The sequence below is a fragment of the Xenopus laevis genome, chromosome 7L (genome assembly GCF_017654675.1).
Source record: "Xenopus laevis strain J_2021 chromosome 7L, Xenopus_laevis_v10.1, whole genome shotgun sequence".
NCBI lineage: Eukaryota > Metazoa > Chordata > Amphibia > Anura > Pipidae > Xenopus > Xenopus laevis.
In genome coordinates this window covers 44,496,826-44,518,330 of record NC_054383.1, presented here as the reverse complement: position 1 = coordinate 44,518,330, position 21,505 = coordinate 44,496,826, and the positions used below count along the sequence as shown (strand labels likewise).

Below are 21,505 nucleotides of genomic sequence, written 5' to 3'. Positions count from 1 at the left end.
TTTCTATAGTGCCTTAAAGGAACAGTAACACTGCAAAATTAAAGTGTATTCAATTAATTAAAATATACAGTATTATTTCCCTCCACTAGTACAGTTGGTGCGTTTGCTTAAGAAACTATAGTTTATATAAACAAGCTGTTGAGTAGTCATGGGGCAGCCATTTAAGGCGCAGATTACATAGCAGATAACGGATGCACTCTGCAGAATACCTGTATACATTGTATTCTATTACAGAGTTTATCAGTTATCTGCTAAGTAACCTGTGCCTTTTCTCCTTTTTTAGCTTACATGACTGCCCCCATGGCTACAACAGCCTAATCATATAGACCATAGTAGTCTTTCTAAAGCAATCATATAACTTTTACCAAAGCAGGGCAACAGTACAACAGTACATTATATTTTAATTACTTTTAAACGGTTTTCTTTTATGGTGTTACTTTTTTAAGGAGCATTTCTTCAATAGCATTAAAGTGTGCAATCTGATATGTCAAATAGGAAGTGTGGGATTTGGGGGTAAATAGATGGCAGATTGCCATTTAAGCACCTTTGAAAGATCCATTTGGTCATATGCTATGGAATGCTAAAATGTAATTGGCCAGATAGAATGGTGGCCTGTTGGGGTTTTTAGAGACCAAAGTTTTGTGAACTTGTAGTGGAGGATGGTCAATAAAGAGTTAAGTTGCATTCTGTGTCCAAATAAATGGTTTATTTATAATGTAGCATGAATTTACTGATAAGATAGGACCCTGAGATATGTAGGGCTATTGCACAGGAGTGCCTGTTGTTATCCTTGTGTATATACCTATACATAGTCAATAGTCTCAGGGCACTCAAGGAGTCTTTATACAACAAGCTGGTCTGAGTCTGTAAATAGGTAGTGATGGAATTTGCGGCGCATTTGTGTGATTCGCTGCCGGCGAATAAATTCGCAAAACGGCCGCGAAAATTCGCCGGCGTCAAAAAAAATGGACGCCGGCGCCGTTTCGCGAAAATTCGCCCATCACTAAAAATAGGCATGACCATGGTGTAACTGAGCATGGCCAAGGGATTTCTGTTTGAAGTCTCTTCTATAACGTTCACAGCCTAGTACAACTGTAGTATAAAAAAAAAAAAATAATGCAAACATGGGGAAAACTAGAAAAGGAAGAAATGTGAAAATAAAACTTTATTACATTTTATTTATTAAACAAAAATAAACATATGTATGTTTATGTTATTACATAATGTCTATTTTTGTTGTATTGGTTAGTTTAAACAAAGTATAGAAGAGTTCCATTACCTGTATAAAAACACTCGGCCTTCAGCCTCATGCTTTTATATGGTCATGGAACTCCTCGATAACTTATAATATACTTATTTTATAATATACTTTATTTTATAATATATTTTACAAGAGGGGGTACTTATTCACTATATTAAAGTTGTATACAGTGGGCAGTTATATTTTCTTCCCTGTCTACTTGATCCCTATTCCATGGTTTTTTTTTTTATCTAAATGTTACTAGAAATCATTTTAAAATAATTTTGTACAAAATGCAGCATTTGGTGTCTTTTAGGTTAAACTAAGAAAATTACTTTTAAATAAATACAATCTGCCCTTGTGATCTTTGGTATAAAAGTAAAATGGAATTGGAAGTTGGCCTTAGCAAATTGTCCCATTCTTCCTTCTTACATAAAATGTCCTTCAATCCTTGACCATGTTCTCAGTTATTTATATCCATTCTGGTTCACTGCCTGATCCAATGAGAAATCTGATTATTGTCTTGAATATATACAGAAGCAATATGACACAATCCACTTATCATGTCATTGCTCTGAAGGGCTTATGTGAGCAGAAAAGTGAGGTGAAAACCATTCTCTCATCTTTCTTTAAGGAATCCATTACAATTGACTTTCCTAGGTTGTCAAAGATTATTTATAACCATTTTTTCCAAAATGGATGGTAGGATCCTAATGGGCATTACACATTCAACGATTCCAGTCATGCATTTCCATCTCACTGGGGATGTCGAGTTTATTATAGGAATTACTGGGTTATTCACAAGCAGCGCCATAGCAAGCAATCTAATGACACAAGTTATCCATTGAAAGTCCATTAGGAGTGAACACTACATAATAGTTCAGTGATTACTAATGTATTACTGTTTGTTAGGCATGTACATTTTGCTGATAATGTGTATACTGGCTCGTGAATTATTTAAACATGTTTGGCAGTAAATCAGGCTATTTTTTTAAAGCAAGTCTGTGGATTGCTGGAGATCTATGAGAGCTCTCTATTCCTCAGCCAAGTTATTTTACTATACTGTGGATGTTTTGCACAGGACAATGAAAAACCTAAAGTAAAAAGTACCTAAGTAGATGCCTCATTTTATTGATGTAAACAGACAGTGATATCTCCACATTTGGTTATTGATCCTTTAAAATATTTATCATCATTATCATTTATGTGACACCAGCAATTTATGGAGAGCTTTATATTCATTTATAACAAAAATAGGTCTTACAATAGTTACACATACAGATGAAGCCATTTGGATTTGTATGTTAAATGTGTCATGACTCGGGATTAACTGAAGAGACTGTGTTATCTAAAGTCATCTTAACTCATTTAATGCATTTAAGCTTTTCATTAGCATACCAAAGCACCATTATTGGGATGCTGTGTCACAGTTTTCTGTGTTAAATGGAATAAATGGGTTAAATGTGTTTAGATATTCTCTGTTAAACATACAAACCAAACTGGTTACTGGGATCAGAAGGCCCTACTTATTATTTAAATATTACATTTTTATATTAGAATGAAATGGAAGGAGCAGTCAGAAACCAGAGGCACAATTAAACAGGCTTTTTTTTCTTTCAACGCACATTAATGAAGTGCCATATTTAATTTGGCAACCTAAACAGTAGCTTGTAGATTATGTTTCTGATCCACTTGCACTGACTTAACTACTGTGGGGTACTTACACTGATTCCCCTGTAACAGTGTCACATATAGAGATGCTCCCATTGGCATGGCTAGCCAATGCCGGCCCGGTTGCAGGTGCCCCAAGGCCACATGGGCCTAGTGGCCACCTTCAAGCATGCACCCCCTACACACACAAACACTAAGGAGCTACTGAAATTTTGCTGTCCTAGTCCCAGGCCTTTCCTCGCCACAAATTCGGGCTTGCCCCCTCCCCTCCAGAATTGAGCACTTCCACCCTCCCAACATTTGTGCTGAAAAATTTCCCCTGCCCTGTTGCCCCCAGTTGCCCTCGATCTTATCACAGCTACTGCAATAAAGCTTATCACCCGAGTGCCAAAATTAAATACTGACTTATAAATACACTGACATATATCACTGTTCTGCATGTAGAGTCATTATTTTGTATTTAGATTGTAAGCTCTTTCGTGTACGGCCCTCTTTACCCTTTGTATTGTTTATTGAGTTTTCTTTAATATAATCTATATGTTCAGTATTTAGACCTGTTATACCCAGAATATGTTTGCACTTCATAAAAACATGCTAATAAAAATATTTCCTAATGTATGAACTGAACAAAACAAAAGAGAAAAGAAGGTGAAAAGAAAAATAACCAGAGCAGCCATTTGGATGGACATTTCTATATTGCAATTTCATTTGGTGTGTTACATAGTTAGTTAGTTACATAGTTAAATTGGGTTGAAAAAAGACAAAGTCCATCAAGTTCAACCCCTCCAAATGAAAACCCAGCATCCATACACACACCCCTCCCTACTTTTAATTAAAATTCTATATACCCATGTATTGCTATGATTGGTAGCTTAACCTACCCCACCCACACCTCACTGTATTAAAACAGGAAATCAATTGTCATGCAACACTTTTTATTACTTACACTTATCAGTGAAAAGAGTTAATATATACAGGGTTAATGAATTAATACGTTACCTAGATATTATATCATCACTCCAACCGGGGGACACGGCATTTTGGAGGCAGCAAACCATAACAACATCACACAGCTCGTCAGCAGTGGCAAAGTCCCTAGATATTATGAGAAAATCTCAAGCCTTATACTTCATTCGTGGGGTTGATCCCACAAGGCAATTACTGATTGGGCCTGATGTTGCACAACAACATCAGGCGAGTCTGACTTTTAGTAACCTACAGGAACTATTGAATTTGGCAGCAAATATCAGTCTCATGACTATGATTCACGCTTGCAACAACATGTTTATATGAATTGTTCTTTTGCCTTTTAGTAACCTACAGGAGCCTTAATCATTATATCTATTGCCTATGCTTCATTGTATTGACCCCAGTCCTTTCTATTCTGGCTATCAATTAGTCAGTCATAGACACACACATCACATTTGTATCACATTCGGCCCCTAATGATTAATGCGACCGTAGGTTACCATTTTAATTTGTTGTGTTGTTGGTTTACAACACATGCCATAGAAGACATAACAATTCCAAATAGTTAGAATACACATACATATCATGATGATGAGCAAGGGATGAATCAAGACAGAGAACATGTGTTCAGCAGAAGGGCTATACCCAGTGAAAACATCATACCAATGGTGAGATGTAGCATCTGCAATGGTTGAACCTAACTTTACAATTTTTTGAGCTACTATGGTAGTATATAATTGGTGAGCTGCCAAACTGTTATTCAATCGTACAATAACATCACGTACTTCGTTCGAAGAATTCATAATTCGCTCTAAGCGATGTAAAGACAAATTCCAATTGGGTGGATCTAGTACGTGAGGGGTCCAAATATGGGTAATATTAATCATCTCATTTGGAGATAATAAAAATGTTTGATTTTGCCATGTAAATGCTGAAACATTGTGTATGCAACCAACAAAAGGGGTCTGCATTTTAGGTATTACAGATTGATTAGTGACTACACATATCACTTGTGGACTGATTTCTAACATCCATTCATAAGATAGTGGAAGGACAGTCCACAAACACTGATTAATAGAATTTTGTAATAAACATGGTTCATATACTGATGATTGTAATTTACAAACTTTCCCATTATATGTATCTTCACAATTTTCTAAATTGTGTGTTCTATTTTTGTTATCTATATATGCTCCTACAAATAGAGGCTGCCAAAAATATCCAGAGATAATTAAAGGCATTACTATATACTTACACATAATAGTCGGACGTGTTATATTAAACAATATCACAGTTCCTTTACATATGGTGTCATTGCAGACCATTTGATGTGGATATATTTGTATCCATTCTTGTGTTCTATTAAACACGGTTCTCCATACTTGTTCATTACCCGTCATTAATAAAGTTTTCATATTATCTTTTTGTTGTTGTTCATAAATAGTCTGCAATGTACATACTGTCCAGTTAACAAATTTTTTCATGTTAGTATCAAAATTCAAACTGAAATTATTAACTTCCAATTCCATATTATTGATATTTTTATCAATTTCAACTTGTTGTTGTAATGGTGCCCAAATAGTTGGCATCCATTTAGCTTGCCACATTACAGCATCATTAGTTAAGCCTCCTGCCTTGTGCATTCTATTAGCTAAAGTTTCTATGTCAAAACTATTTAACGTTCCTGCCAATGTACCATATCCCCCTTAAAAGGGTATCATACCATGCTCTTTTTCGTCTCGCATTATGACATGATCTCTTGGCAGGAAATACAATATTAATATGCAATATAATTTTTTGTCCTATTGTAGCAACAGGTATACAGGTAGCCGGCAATCTCTTAATATGTCCGAGGTTTTGAGTAGCAGAATCTATATTCCAGACATGCAATAAAGATTGCCAAGGTACTCTTCTTCCAGCAATGTTAGTAGCATTTGCACATATTATCCATTTACTATTGGCAGTAAAAGTCCAATTATATTGTCCAGTTACGTTTTGTATACCCATTTTTCTTAACTGGTCCATATATTCTGTTCGATTAGAAGTATCATTTTTCCATCCCCAATTGCGAGTGGAATTATGGGTATTAGTCACTCGTATCCCCGGAGTCCATGCGCTTCCGTTTGATGCCAAACACCAGATTCCAAGGATTCCAAGGAAAGACCAATGGTGCTTTATCTGTAATTATAAACAAATATCAATCATTCTCGTAGATAACATTTTTCCTGTGGGACATATTCCCATCTTTCTTGTCCAGGCTTCATGATTAACAATGTTTTATTCTTTCCAACAGCTATAACTTCGGCGGGAGAGGGCGGTCCTTGTATATTTTGTACCCATATTTTAGCTCCTACATTTACAGTATTAGTGGACCCAAACCCTTTATCTCCTCGTACTGTTAATTCTGTTGGTGGCTCACCTTCCTTTATTTCTGATAAATAAATAGGTATCAGTAAAAGTTGAGCGGTTCTTTCTCCTTTGGACACAATAACTGAATCTAATCCTAGATTCATCATTAGTATCTTTATTTCTCCCTGATAATCTGAATCAATTACTCCTCCTACTACTATGGTTCTTTTTAGCGCAAAACTAGATCTGGTTGTTATTTGGCCATAATGACCATCAGGAATTTTGCATTCCAGACCAGTAGGAATCATTTTTAATTGTCCAAGTGCAATTATTATAGTATCAACAGAACATAAATCTAGTCCAGCCGATGCTGGTGTTCCTCTGTAAGGTGCTTGGGCATCCTTATGTAATTTCCAATAGATCATACTATCAATTTTTGCAGCTGATACTACTAAATTAGGATTTAACATTCTCATCAATGGAGTAGTGGAATCAGTTATAGGCCTATTATTGATAATTTCTTTAGGGTTGCTTTCAGAATACCATTCATTCTTTCGACTAACCCTGCTGCTTTGGGATAGTAGGGAATATGATATACCCATTCTATATTATTGTCAGTTGCATAATCCTTTACTTGTTTTCCAGTGAAATGAGAACCATTATGTTTCTTTTTCAATGATTTCTTTGTTGGATGTTGTAAATAGCTGCTTCAGCATCTGCTTGAGAATTAAACAAACGTTCCAATGAGTCAAGAGTAACATGAGCATCCACATGAAATACAGTTACAACAGTATTTTGCAAAAAGGTACACATGTCTTTTTGAACATTCCCCCCCCTTCCTATGTATGGATAAATCGACGTATGGGCGAAAATCATGTTTCACCCATATGGAGGCTTGGCTAACTCCCTATTCTGAGTCCTCCTCCCTTTTTTGCCCTTTCGGAAATGTACCATTTCCATTTTATTATACTCTGTTCCTGAGCATGTCCTATCCTATTTGATTTAGGATTAGACATTATCCACTGCATAATTGGTATTTGTGGTCTTAAAAGTACTTCATGTCCTAAGGTTAGTTGTTCAGTATCAACCAATGCCCAATTACATGCCAATAGCTGTTTTTCAAAAGGCGTATATTTTTCACCTACATCAGATAATTTTCTATTCCAGAATCCTAATGGAACTCTTTTTCCTAGTGCTACTACATCACCTGATTTACAGGGAATCTTCTCTAGAGTATTTACAACATCTAGAGGGTTTATCTCTTCTACTTTCTCATCCCATTGTTCTGCTAACCCATGTGTACATAATTCTTGTGCCACTATACAATAAGGTGACTCGGTCCAGCCGGGTATATCTTGGGGTTCTTTTTCACAATTTTGGATTTCTCCCTTTTTCCAAACATTATTCTTCTCTTTTTCTGTTATTTGGCAAACTGCCAAAAAATTTGGCAAAACGCCAAAGTATTTTTGGCACAGTGCCAAAAAATTTTTTGCCTCTTGGCAAAGTTCCAAGTACTTTGGCAAAATGCCAACAAAATTTATATTTATACTTAGCCACCAACACAGAAGTCTTTTCAGCTATGTGCTGGTAGTGTTCCAATTTATCTCGCAAGATTTTGACATTACATTCCAAAGTTAAACACTTTCCTTCTGCTTTCAACGTTTTCCGTTGAAGCTGTTTTTTTTTCCTCGATTGCCTCACATAGCCGTGTGTGCACAATACGGTATGCTGAAGCCAACACCCAACTCCTACGAGCTAGGGTAACTACATCACCTGATTTACAGGGAAACTTCTCTAGAGTATTTACAACATCTAGAGAGTTTATCTCTTCTACTACATCACCTGATTTACAGGGAAACTTCTCTAAGGTCCGTACTACATTCACTGGTTCTGCATTTTGTAAACTCTTTTCCCATGCCTCTGCAGATTCGTAGATAACTTTCTCCTTTTTCCGAAACATATCGGACAAAGATTAAGTTACCCTGCACGCAGCGCCACTAAATGTATTGCTATGATTGGTAGCTTAACCTACCCCACCCACACCTCACTGTATTAAAACAGGAAATCAATTGTCATGCAACACTTTTTATTACTTACACTTATCAGTGAAAAGAGTTAATATATACAGGGTTAATGAATTAATACGTTACCTAGATATTATATCATCACTCCAACCGGGGGACACGGCATTTTGGAGGCAGCAAACCATAACAACATCACACAGCTCGTCAGCAGTGGCAAAGTCCCTAGATATTATGAGAAAATCTCAAGCCTTATACTTCATTCGTGGGGTTGATCCCACAAGGCAATTACTGATTGGGCCTGATGTTGCACAACAACATCAGGCGAGTCTGACTTTTAGTAACCTACAGGAACTATTGAATTTGGCAGCAAATATCAGTCTCATGACTATGATTCACGCTTGCAACAACATGTTTATATGAATTGTTCTTTTGCCTTTTAGTAACCTACAGGAGCCTTAATCATTATATCTATTGCCTATGCTTCATTGTATTGACCCCAGTCCTTTCTATTCTGGCTATCAATTAGTCAGTCATAGACACACACATCACATTTGTATCACAACCCATACCTATACTAACAATAGAGTTTAGTATCACAATAGCCTTTGATATTATGTCTGTCCAAAAAATCATCCAAGCCATTCTTAAAGGCATTAACTGAATCAGCCATCACAACATCACCCGGCAGTGCATTCCACAACCTCACTGTCCTGACTGTGAAGAACCCTCTACGTTGCTTCAAATGAAAGTTCTTTTCTTCTAGTCTAAAGGGGTGGCCTCTGGTACGGTGATCCACTTTATGGGTAAAAAGGTCCCCTGCCATTTGTCTATAATGTCCTCTAATGTACTTGTAAAGTGTAATCATGTCCCCTCGCAAGCGCCTTTTTTCCAGAGAAAACAACCCCAACCTTGACAGTCTACCCTCATAATTTAAGTCTTCCGTTCCTTTAACCAATTTAGTTGCACGTCTCTGCACAGGTGTTAGACCTGTGGTTTAAAGGAGTTGCTCACTTTTTAATTAACCTTTAGTATGGTATTGACATTGATATTCTGACATTTGACATTTGCTATTAGTTTGGCAAATTTACTAAGGGTCGAAGTGAATTTGAGGGAATTCTCAAAGTAAAAAAATTTGAAATTCTAAGAAATTTTTTTGGATACTTCGACCATCGAATAGGATACTACGACTTTGAATTGACTTAGATTCAAAGTTAAAATCGTTTGAATATTCGACCATTCGACAATCGAAGTACTGTCTCTTTAAAAAAAACTTTGACTTCAATACTTCAGCAAATTAAACCTGCCGAAGAGCTATGTTAGCCTATGGGGAAGTTCGACAACCAAGTCTTTATAGGTTGAATAAAAATCCTTCAATCAATTGCTAAAATCATTTGAATCGTTCGATTCGAACAATTTAATCGTTTGATCGACCGATTTAATCGTTTGATCGAACAATTTAATCGTTTGATCGACCGATTTAATCGTTTGATGGAACAATTTAATCGTTTGATCGAACGATTTTTATTCGACCACAGGATTGCCAAATTTGTTGAAATAACTTTGAATTCGAATTTTTTAATTCGATGGTTGAATTTCAAAGTTTTTTGTACTTCGAAATTCGACCCTTGATAAATCTGCCCCTTAATGTTTAATTTTTTATGGTTTTTCAGTTATTTAGCTTTTTGTTCAGCAACTCTCCAATTTGGAATTTCTGCAACTGTCTGGTGGCAGTTTACCTTAGCAACCAGGCAGTGGTTTGAATAGGAATATAATTAGGTCAGGGCCTGAATAAAAAAATAATTAACAATACCTAAAAACAGGGCCGCCATTAGAAATCACGGGGCCCCGTACAACAAAATTTTTGGGGCCCCCTGGGCCCCGCCCACACTGACGACCAAGCTCCACCCCATATCCCGCCCACTCCACATCACAGTTAAAAGACCACACAGACATCAGCGCTAAAAAAGTAACCCCCCCCACACAAGTTGTAAAAAGCTATTGATGGTCAGGGCCCCCTTATAAAAAATTGGGGCCCCAAAAAAAAAAAGACTTTTTTTTTTTTTTTTAAAAACATTGGTGGCAGGGGCCCCCTTATAAGTTAAAAAAAACTTGGGGCCCCAACAAAAAAAAATGTAAAAAAACCTAAAAAATAAACAAACATTGGTGGCAGGGGCCCCCTTATAAGTTAAAAACAAATTGGGGCCCCAAAAAAAATTTTGAAATTTTTTAATAAAAAAAAAAAAAAAACTGGTGGCAGGGGCCCCCTTACAAGTTAAAAAAATTTGGGGCCACCAAAAAGAAAATTAATTTTTTTTTAAAAAAAAAAAACCAAAAAAAAAACAATGGTGGCAAGGGGCCCCTTACGAGTTAAAAAAAAAATTGGGGCCCCAAAAAAAAGTTTTAAAAAAAAGATTGGTGGCAGGGGCCTATAGAATATTAAAATAATACATTGGTGGCCAGGGGATTAAAAAAAAAAAAAAACCACAAACTGGTGTTCAGTAGGATTGAACTCATGGCTTCAGTACTTCAACTTCGCCTCCTTTCGTGACTTCGGGTCTTTTCACCGCTTCAGGACTTCGGCTTCGGCTGTTTTCGTGACTTCGGGTCTTTTCGGCGCTTCGTGACTTCGGCTTTTTCCGTGACTTCGGGTCTTTTCGGCGCATCGGCTTCGGCTTTTCGGCACTTCCACATTTGGCACGCAAGAGGCAAGACGTACGGCTCGGGCGCTCGTAAGGGGGGCCCGGATCTTCAAAAAATGCAGCGCTGCCGGGCCCCCCTTCATGCCCGGGCCCGGTACGCTTGTCCCCCCTGTCCCCCTCTGATGGCGGCCCTGCCTAAAAATGAAAGCGCACAGAGCAATATTTACTTTAATATGCATGCACTGACCATGGGTAACAAATGAATGAAGAAGCAATGAAAAAGATCTCTATTTGGCGCTCCAACAAAAGTACCCAGAAATGTAGCTTCTCCATTTTTTGTTGTCCTGGCCCAGTGCATCTTTATTAGAGTAAAAAAAATATTGGTGTAAAATCTAACGTTTGCATGGTGCAAAATAAAACACATATTGATAAAATCACCATTTATTTTACACAGCTTTTTACACCGTCTTTTAGTTGAATTTCGTTTTACACAGCATAATAAATATGACCCATACTGTACACTGACTTCGCTCTCACTTTGCAGCATTTGGTGGCACTAATGGCTACAGGATAGTACCAGTGGTTAGGCCACTAGGCTGGGCTCATGATAACTGTTTTGATTGGCCCAGTTTGTGTGTAATTGGTATTGTATTTCACAAACTTTTCTGCAGTAAATTACTTGAAGTATGACAGTTGAATTGTTATCATTATTTTCTTAAAAAGGAATTAAAAAGGAATATTTAAAAAAAACTATTATATTCTAAAATATTCTTTTTTGGTCGATTAGGTCTGTTTTCGATCGAATAGGTATGAATCGAAAGAATAGTGTATTCGATCAAATTTGATTCAAAGTTTTTCCCCAAAAGTCCACCAATTGACTCCAAATAGGTTCTAGGAGGTCCCCCATAGGCTAAAACAGCAATTCAGCAGGTTTTAGGTGGCTCATGGTCGAATTCGAATTTTTTTATACCTCGAATGAACTCACAACTCGATGAAGGCTATTAACAAACACAATGAAGGCTATTAACATCTTCAGATGGTTCAAGTGACCTCTGCCATTGACTCCTACATGCAGTGCCAGGCTGCAGCTCACAGACACCCTAGGCGAGCCAGCCGGATGCGGCAACGGCTTAGCACGAGTGTGCATGTGCAAGGCGGCGCTTGCGTGCGCATGCGCAAGGTGGCGCTCGCGTGCGCATGTGCAAAATTGGCACAAGCATGCTTTTGCGCGCATGCGCAGGATCACTAAAAGAAGGAAAAAGCACAGAGAGTCAGACACATAGGGGACCGGACTGGGGGTAGATGACAAAGGAGGTGTGTGCCTGGCGCCCCCCCAGCTTTGCGCCCTAGGCATGTGCTTACTCTGCCTACCCCTTGGCCCGGCCCTGCCTACATGACCTTAACAGGTTTTAGTTGGTGTATTTTTGGATTCAAGCTATTTCCAGTGTTGGGGGTATAATAAATCTCGAGAAATTATTAATTTTTTAAACCCAATAATTTGATATAACATAGTCAACCTGTAGTTTTAGAAACATGGATTATTATCCGTCTATTTCATCCTATTATACATTCACCTTTTCTTTTATCGCATTTCATTGAGTGCCCTTCAAGCATCTGTTTGGTCAGATGGCCTGTCATTTTGTGTGTTATTTGCATTGTTACTGCACAGATGTGTTTCAATTCTAGTCATTTTTATGGTTGGAAAATAGCAATTCACTCACTGTCAGAGTCTCAGAAACTACTGCTCTTCTACTAAGGTGGCATTGCCCACAAGTAAATTAATTTGGAACCACAAAATTTGCCAATATTTAATTTTTTAATCAAATCATGTATTTTCCAATACAATGCCCCCATTTGGAAGCATAATGTCAACGATTTTAAATTATAAGTTGCAGGTGGACAATATACCATATTAGTTAAGTATAACATGTCAAGGTGGTTTAAAGTCGGATACTAAACCTGTATTCCCTCAACCAGTGAAAGCAATAGGCCTGATGATTATCCATAGACTGATGGGTAATTTTGTTAGGTTCAGGACATACTCACTGGGGTTTGCAGAATAAAAGGGTACACTAACCCTAAGAAACTAATAAGATTATTTTTCTCAGTTTTCTAACTGTATTACATTAGTAAAATGTAACAACTTTTCTTAAGCCAAGAAATTTAATTTGTTCAATAAATCCTTATTTTAGAATTTCTAAAGCTGCAGTCTCTCAACAGTAACCCAGCAATGGATGCGCCCATGCACAGTTTCCCTAAGTAAACAGCTCTGCTTGAGGGTTAAAGAGTACTCTACCGTAGCAGAACTTTTTCAATCAATAGTGGCTGTACAGCTACAGATGATAGCAATAGCAAATAGTTTGTTCTTTGTACCAGAAAATCTCCTCAAGCTATCAACTGACTTGCTTTATTGAGGGCAAGTAAGATACCCATATGGGAAGACACCTGTTATAATAGCTTACTGCGTGTGTTTTGACTAGCTTATATGTTTGCATAGCACTAAAAAAATATTAAGGTATAACTAGGATTGCAGTATATTTGCACATCATATACAGGCAACTGTTTAGGTGAATACCATGGACATCTGCATCCAGCTTATGAAAAGGTTCAACTTAACTTCAGTTTGTGAATTATTTAGAAAGGAAGATCATTTCACATCATATTTAACATTGACAGGACCTCTAGAAGGAGGTGTAATTTGGCAGATTCAGCTGCTCAAAGGGTTGCCAGTTTTTAATAGGGTCCAGTGTGGATTTTATTATGAAATGTGTTATTTATTTGGGTTCTAGTCTCTACATGAATTGTGGGAATTGGGAATAGTGTTTACATTATGTATTCCATCCTGACATAGGGGCAGTTTTTAAAAATGCGAAATTAGAGATGATCACAAAAAACTCCTGCTCTTAGAAGCATATTTATCACATGGTAATCGTCACCCATTGATCAATATGCTTCTCAAAAACCCATAGGAATGAATACAAAGTGGGTGAGTGTTTCTGTGGTGAGCTCAAATTTTACACTTTGATAAAACTAACCCTAAGTGTATTAGTTAATTTACTGCTAGTGAAATCATTGCATAAAACATTTCATTGCTCTAGGACTGAGATTATAGTATGAGGGTTATATTGATTTGCTTTGATGTTTTCAGCTGTCATTTTCACTGTCTGTACCTTTGATTTATTGCAGAATACACCAGTGGGAACACCAATATTCATTGTTAATGCAACAGATCCTGATCAGGGTACTGGGGGAAGTGTACTGTATTCAATCCAGCCTCCTTCCAGTTTTTTTGGTATAGACAAGTCACGTGGTATTGTGACTGTGATTTCTCCACTGGATTATGAGATCACTCAGGCATATCAGCTTCAGGTCAATGCAACGGTAAGCCATTTTTCCATTATTCTTGCAGCCTTTGTACTCATGCATAAAAGTTTAAATGAAAACTGACACACACACACACACACACACACACACACACACACACACATATATATACAGTATATATATATTTGCTCCTTGCTTCAAATGGCAGCTAATTGAGCTTGGCTGAATAAGATGCAATTTACAGGTGTGCTTTGAATTAACACCTGTTAAGTAACTGTTATGTCACCTGCTCTTTCAAAATCATAATGAACAAGTTGTTAGATGTATGATTTATTAATATTTAGTCCTGCCACTTTTCTCCATACATTATCACTGTGCAGTGCTTGAATTCGGATCAAAAAAGTGGAGGGAACAGTATGTTTGACGTCGTTGCGCATTTTTGGCCCCACCCACAAATATAAACCACACCCACCATTATAATAAGCCTTGCCCACCAGTACTTTTTAGTTTCAACCACTTTAAGTCAAAATCATTCTGCTATTTCCATGTTTATTAAAGGAGAACTAAACCCTAGGTATGGGACCTGTTACCCAAAATGCTTAGGGACTGGGGTATGCCAGATAAGGGGTCTTTCTGTAATTTGGAACTCCATACCACAGTTTACTAAAAACCATTTTAGTTTGAATAAACCCAATAGTATTGTTTTCCCACCAATAACGATAAGTTATATCTTAGTTGGGATGAAGTACAATATTCCGTTTTGTTATTACACAGAAAAAAGAAATATGTTTTAAAATTTTGAATTATTTAATTAAAATTGAGTTTATGGTAGACAACCTTCCTGTAATTTGGAGCTTTCCGCAATTTGGATTATTTCTATAAAATGGAGCCTATGGGAGACAGTCAATCCATAATTCTGAACTTTCTGGATAACGGGTTTCCAGATAATCAATCCCATACCTGTATATGCATTTTTTTTAAGAAAAACTTTTCACACTTTTTTTTTTTTTGAGAAAAAATAGGAATTCTGGTGGGAATCAACAAAACACAAGTAGCCTAGAAAAGCTAGTATAGTTAATGATCTCTGCCCAGAATGGTTTATGGTAAGTTGACTGGGCCTTCTCCAATTAACAAACTATAAATCTAACTTCCAGCACAGATGAAAACTGATAGGAGCTTATATAGATTTCAGCAAAACTCCCAGTACCTGCACTGGATATGCCTTTCCTTTCTCCTTGCTGTTGCCCTTGCTGCACTTTCTGCCCCACTTTCCTTCTCTGTTAATTTTATTTAGTCACTCTCTGCCATTTCTCTATGCAAACGTCTTCTTTACTTTTCTCTACAGGCATTCTTCTTGTGACTTGTTTCCTTTTCTATGCACTGCACGGTCCGCTCCTTATCCCACATGTTGCTTGTGTGTGTTACTCCTTATCTTCAACCCTTATCCACCCCCACCAACTTCTCCTGCCTGTTTTCACTTCCACTCCCTTGCCTGCACTTAACCCTTAACCTTCTTGCCAACTTGCATAAATAAAACAGTGGCAAGGTTAGAGCAACAGTTCCCTGCACTCCACTTTCTCTGAAGTTAAAAAAAAAAAGCTCCGGTATTTGGAATCACTGCATCCGCCCGATGGGATGCAATGTAGTAAAAAAAAAAGAAGTGGTGGGATACCATCCCGCCGCATCCTGCCCCAGTTCTAGCACTGCCACTGTGCATTCATGAATATCCTTATATAACTCTCTCTTAGATGTTTAGCTCCTTAGTAAGGCACAACAACTGTAACTAGACAAATGCCCTAAAAATTTGAGTATTCACAGTGTTCAGTTTGGTTCTCCAGTTTTCTCATTTCTAACCAATTCCTACTCAAGTAAAGCCCCTAAGCATTGAATGAGTTATTTAAATCAGCTCTCATTGCTTATTATGGAAAGCTAATCTCCATCTAAGCATTAGGGATGCATTTGGAAATGCAAATGTCTAGATTCCTCTTAAAATTTGATTTTCTAAGTGATCCTGTTATTCAGTTCCCAGATCGAATGCAGCCATAAATGGGCAAAAATCATTCACAATTGTTAGAGATGGCAAGACTAAAGTTTAATTCATTAATTTATTCATGCTGGAAAAAAAGACCTGTTGATCAATGATAATTGCACTCATAGCTATATGTATAAACTTTCAAACTAATACACAGAAAATATAATTAAATCCATGGAGTTCAGTGTTAAAGTTTATTTTTAGACCCTTTGATATCCTTTTTTTTTGCAAGATTTTCTTTATTGAAATTTTACAACCATAGCAATAAACCCTTTGATATCCTTATCCATGCTGACAGTTTGCATACTTTGCCAGATACAGCACCATGAGCTGGACAACGCATTGCTTAGTAACCTTTTCTCCCAAAATCAATGCTGGAGAACCCAGAAACATGGAATTTACACAACAAGTTACATTTATTTTAATTACTGAGCATCTTATTGGCATGAGCTATCTGTCATATAAGTAATGATGGCTAAGGAACTTGTAAGCTGGCCTGACTTCTCCTTCACATCAGCTCATCACATGCTCAGTCATAACTGGACTAAGCTGGAAAGACTATTTCAGATATTTGAATTACCATTTGGCACATTAGTCTTAAAAAAAAGACTGCAGTTCTGTTTTGCCAAAGCTGATACATTATATAAAGGCTCTACGGCTCAGATTCCTCTGTGATATAATTTCCCTTTAAACTAAGATGACAACATGCCATAACATTCTGTAGCCTCTTCTTAAACCAACGTATGTTACCAGTGAAAGAAAGAAATCCATCATTTAGGCCTCGGTGTTCCCTAAGAGACTAATAAAATCATTTCAGCAACATTCAAGTCTATGGCAGTAACCATTTTTCTCAGTGGAAAATCTTCTGTAAAAGCCTCCAGTTGGGAAAACAATTGTGCCAAGGTTGCTACAATTGTGGAAAAAATGTATATATTTTATAGTTGGTGTTTAGCTTTTAAGCAAATGTTTTTAAAAGGAAGTTTAAAGTGTTACCATAGGTACTTAATAATTCATACTTTCCTTTCTTTTAATTAGCAAATGTTACCAGCATATGTTTTTTTTAAATCCCTCTTTTGGTTTTCCATGTCCTCTTCAGTTTTTAGAAATTAAATATATAATCCATTAGATGTTTTAGATCTGTCTGAATGGGTGTTCCAGCAGAAGAAACTAATTAGACTTAGACAAACTTTGGCAGTCCAATAAGCAGCCCTACACACCTGCATGTGGATTTGTGCCTCAACACCTCAAATACAGAAATTCTGCTATTATTAAGTTTGATTTAGATCGTGTAAAGTGCTGTGATACTTTATTATGACTTGACTTTCAGTTGGCAAATTTTGATACTGTACCATCACCAAAATGATCATTACTTGGGGGCTCATTTACTCATTTTTATAGGACCAACATATTTCACTCTTTTAGTTCTTTTCTCAATTGAACTTACAATGAAGTTACCCTGTCCCATGACATAGTTGCAATCAAACCCACAGCCCCAGTATGGTCAGACAGCAATGCTAACTAGTAAATTGATTTTTTTAGGTGAACACTGAACAGTTCCTTTATATATGGGCCGCTATATAGTTATCTACACAGTGTTTGAGAACAATGAAACTGTCATTATTTATTGATTTGACAAAGATCAAATCTTGGTGCTCTGATTTTTGTAGTTATGTAGTGATACATAATAATACAATATGAGCAGAGTGTTATTGTTGACTTGCCCAAGTAACTAGAGAGAGAAAGTTTTGAAGTATCGTATCTATAACTTTCCTTCCATCTTTAATACATGGTACATCTTTCAATACAAGTTTTAAAACAACATGAAATAATTTGCATAAATGTAAAGTTTATCTAAGATTCTTAGGAAGTTCCATACAATCAAAATAGGCTACCAACAGTTCTCTTCTGAGTTTATCAATAATAACACCTTAACAAGTGAAATCATAAGTCAGAAAAGAAACACCCCACTTGTGCTTAAACCGCAAATCCTTGCAGTTATTCTGCAGATAGTGTTCATGCTGTGTTGTTGAATAGAGTTTAAATGAGTGTTAATCCCCTGTAATCAGCCCGTTCTACAGTTACATGGTCCTTTTTCCCTGCATAAAATAATTTTTCTATCTGTCCATCTCTTTCAGTGCCAGGTATAGAGAGAGAGAGAGAGAAAGAGAGAGAGAGAGTGTGTGTCCTTGCAAAATTCTGCTCTGCATTTAGAACTAAAAATGTGATGTTCCTCTGCCATGGAAAGAATGGAAGGAACCAATAATGTCAATGAGCAGGCATAGGAAAGATATTACAATTTCAGCAATATTTGATTTTAAGTTGTACAGACACAGAATATAGAGCTAAGTTGTTTAAGTACCACACTCATACACCCTTGTACTAGGCACATTGTAGGAAGACCGTTTTAGACCTTTATTTAGGCTTGTTAATAACATCATTAATACGATGGGATGGGAGGTCACCAACAAGGCGGGACTTTTTAACCTTTATATTTTGTAACTTTATTTTTATCTTTTAATATGTGGTAATGCATCTTGACAAAGGTCCAAGACCACAGACTGAAACGTTGATGCTGTAAATATGTATCATTTTTTCTGAATACATTTATTCTGAGTGCGTGCGTGTCGCTACAGCCTGTTTCTACATTTCAACCTTGCACAGCACCCGGAAGCAAAGAATATTCGAATAGTGTGTCGATGACAGAGTATATATATATATATATATATATATATATATATATATATATATATATATATATATATATATATATATACATTTGAAGTTATATATATACATTTGAAGTTGAGAATGTATGGATATTGATCAAACAATATGTTGTATTCTAAATTGAACTAATTTGCATTTTGATTGAACTAATTTACACACTAATGAGGTGTGTGTTACCTATACCTTTAAATAGGATGTGATGTCACTTTAATCACGAATGCTTGAGAAAACGCAGAATATTCGAAACGTAATCTTTTTATTTCGTGCACAAAGTTTTCTGGACTTTTGTTTTATATATATATATATATATATGCATACAGTATCTAAAGTATGTATACATTGTATATAAATGGCCTTACTTATTACTTAGTCTAGGCTGCTTATGACTAAGTGGGTTACGTACTAAAGTCTGAATTTATCTAATTTTTTTTATTAAGCAAAAAAAAATAATAAATTATTAAATAATAATAAATCGAATCGGGGAAAAACTCAAAACTGAGCGAAAACATGAATCTTACAATTTTTCTAGATTTTTCTCCAAAATTGATCGTTTTTTTTCGGGTTTAGTACCTGAAACCCCTGTATTTTTCAGATTATCGGGATAAACCCAGCACAAACCATGAAATCTTTAAATTGGGATAGGGACATCTCCCATTGACTTATACATGACCTCGACAGGTTTGAGATGGCAGATTTTTGGCTTCTGGCTTTTTGCAGCTTCGGGGTATACTAAAATCAAAAAGCTCAACCAGAAAAATGTGAGTTTTAGTAAATAACCCTCCTAAGTTTGTAAACACAAAACACGTAAGGCTACCTCCATGTACACCTAAATAAATGTCTACTTGATTTTACACATCTGTTTGTGAAGTCTGCTCTTTGAGTTAATTTTATGTAGAATAAGCATTTTACTGGGAAAATTTCAGTGTTGGTGTCCCAACAGTTTCTACAGCAGTGAATAATTCCAGCTGTCTGAAACAGATTTCAGTTCAGCTGGAACATGTGATTAAATAGCAATACAGAACACAAATTTACTGTGATTACCTGACACAACAGCACAGATATTAAAGGCAATCTCCCATCAGAGCAGAACAGTACTTATACTCATCACACAGCCACATGCAATATATATTTACTGGCTCTGTATGGCAGAGGAGAATAGATATTATACTGACAAGATATTTCCATTAACAATATGGCACATTTAGCTGATTGTGGCTCTATTAATGCTGCTGGGTAAGAACACTTTCAAATCTATTAACCTAATCATTCTCATGAGGCTCCATGGAAGGGATTTTAACAGTCTAATTGCACATAATTTTCTATTAATTAATAATTACACTGGTAGCAAAATTATTTTCACTGTGGAAATAGAACATATCCTGAGGCAACACCAGCAATTGAAGGAGAAAGATTATAATGCTGTTCGGTCAATTTCAGTCACCGGCTGACACAAATGGATTTATACAGGCAAAGAAGGAAAGCACCTACTTCCATACATTATAATGCCACTATATTTGAACAGAATGTTCAGTTGCATTAATTCAACTTTATATACATTAAATTGTAGATTATCATTCTATTGAAGATATAAAAAGAAAGATTCGTGGGCCTGAAATGATCATTTTTGGCATGAAACTGTGACACTTGAAACTAGTGAACTGCTCTTACTGAGGATGCATAAGTGTTCTTGATGTGGTCTTTTTAGAGGACCAATATCACCAAAACAATTTAACCATTTTATGTAAATACAAATATAATGCACTGTAACCATGCACTGCTTAAAGCTTTTGCTGTGGAAATGTTTTTATAAATAGGTTGCTGTGTGGCTTTGGGCAGGAGCTTATTTATATATATATAGGGCAGCAGCATTTGGGGAACAGCCCTCTGGTGCCTATACAGGTATGGAATCCGTTATCTGGAAACCTATTATCCAGAAAGCTCAGAATTATGGAAAACCGTCTCCCATAGACTCCATTTTATCCAAATAATCCAAATTTTTCAAAATGATTTCCTTTTCCTCTGCAATAATAAAACAATACATCGTACTTGATCCAAACTAAGATATATTGAATCCTTTTTGAGGCAAAGCCAGTCTATTAGGTTTGTTTAAGGTTTACATGATTTTCTAGTCATCTTTAGGTATGAAGATCCAAATTATGGAAAGCTCTGTTATCTGGAAAACCCCAGGCCCCGAGCATTCTGGATAACAGGTTCCATACCTGTATAACTGAAATTAAAAATAAAAAAATTAAAAAATCTCCCCCAGCTGCCACGGGCATTTACCAATGAAATCTAGTGGCAGAGCCAGGGGGGAGGGGTAAAAGGTCCCGGAACTGATGTAAATGCATAAGTGACGTCATGCCCACATTGTGTGCAACGTCATTCTGCAAGCTCAGGGGTGCTGTAGATGTCCATTGCTTAGGGTGACACCAGACCTAAATACAAATCTGGCCGTGGGGACAGCCAGTTAAGATAATACTGGACTATATTTATATAGCAGACAAGAAATACAATGTAGGATACAAGGCTT

The 21,505-nt window shown here is 36.5% G+C and overlaps 2 protein-coding genes across 2 annotated transcripts in view; one reads left to right on the top strand and one right to left on the bottom strand.

Moving 5' to 3' along the window:
- cdh23.L (cadherin-related 23 L homeolog) overlaps positions 1 to 21,505 on the top strand; it is a 588,894-nt gene that overhangs the window by 237,492 nt on the left and 329,897 nt on the right. The window contains exon 7 of the mRNA XM_041568893.1: positions 14,079 to 14,273. Within this exon, the coding sequence (XP_041424827.1) occupies positions 14,079 to 14,273 (195 nt within the window). The remainder of the gene's footprint in view (positions 1 to 14,078; positions 14,274 to 21,505) is intronic.
- Positions 3,830 to 8,808, bottom strand: LOC121395400. Its single transcript, XM_041568894.1, has 2 exons — positions 8,072 to 8,808; positions 3,830 to 8,002 (listed from the first exon to the last, which is right to left on the bottom strand). Exon 2 carries the CDS (start codon positions 5,521 to 5,523, stop codon positions 4,354 to 4,356), a length of 1,170 nt encoding a protein of 389 aa, XP_041424828.1. The 5' UTR covers positions 5,524 to 8,002; positions 8,072 to 8,808; the 3' UTR covers positions 3,830 to 4,353.

Excerpts from the sequence above, each read along its gene's own strand:
- LOC121395400 (XM_041568894.1), bottom strand. The coding sequence starts at position 5,523 with ATGCACAAGGCAGGAGGCTTAACTAATGATGCTGTAATGTGGCAAGCT.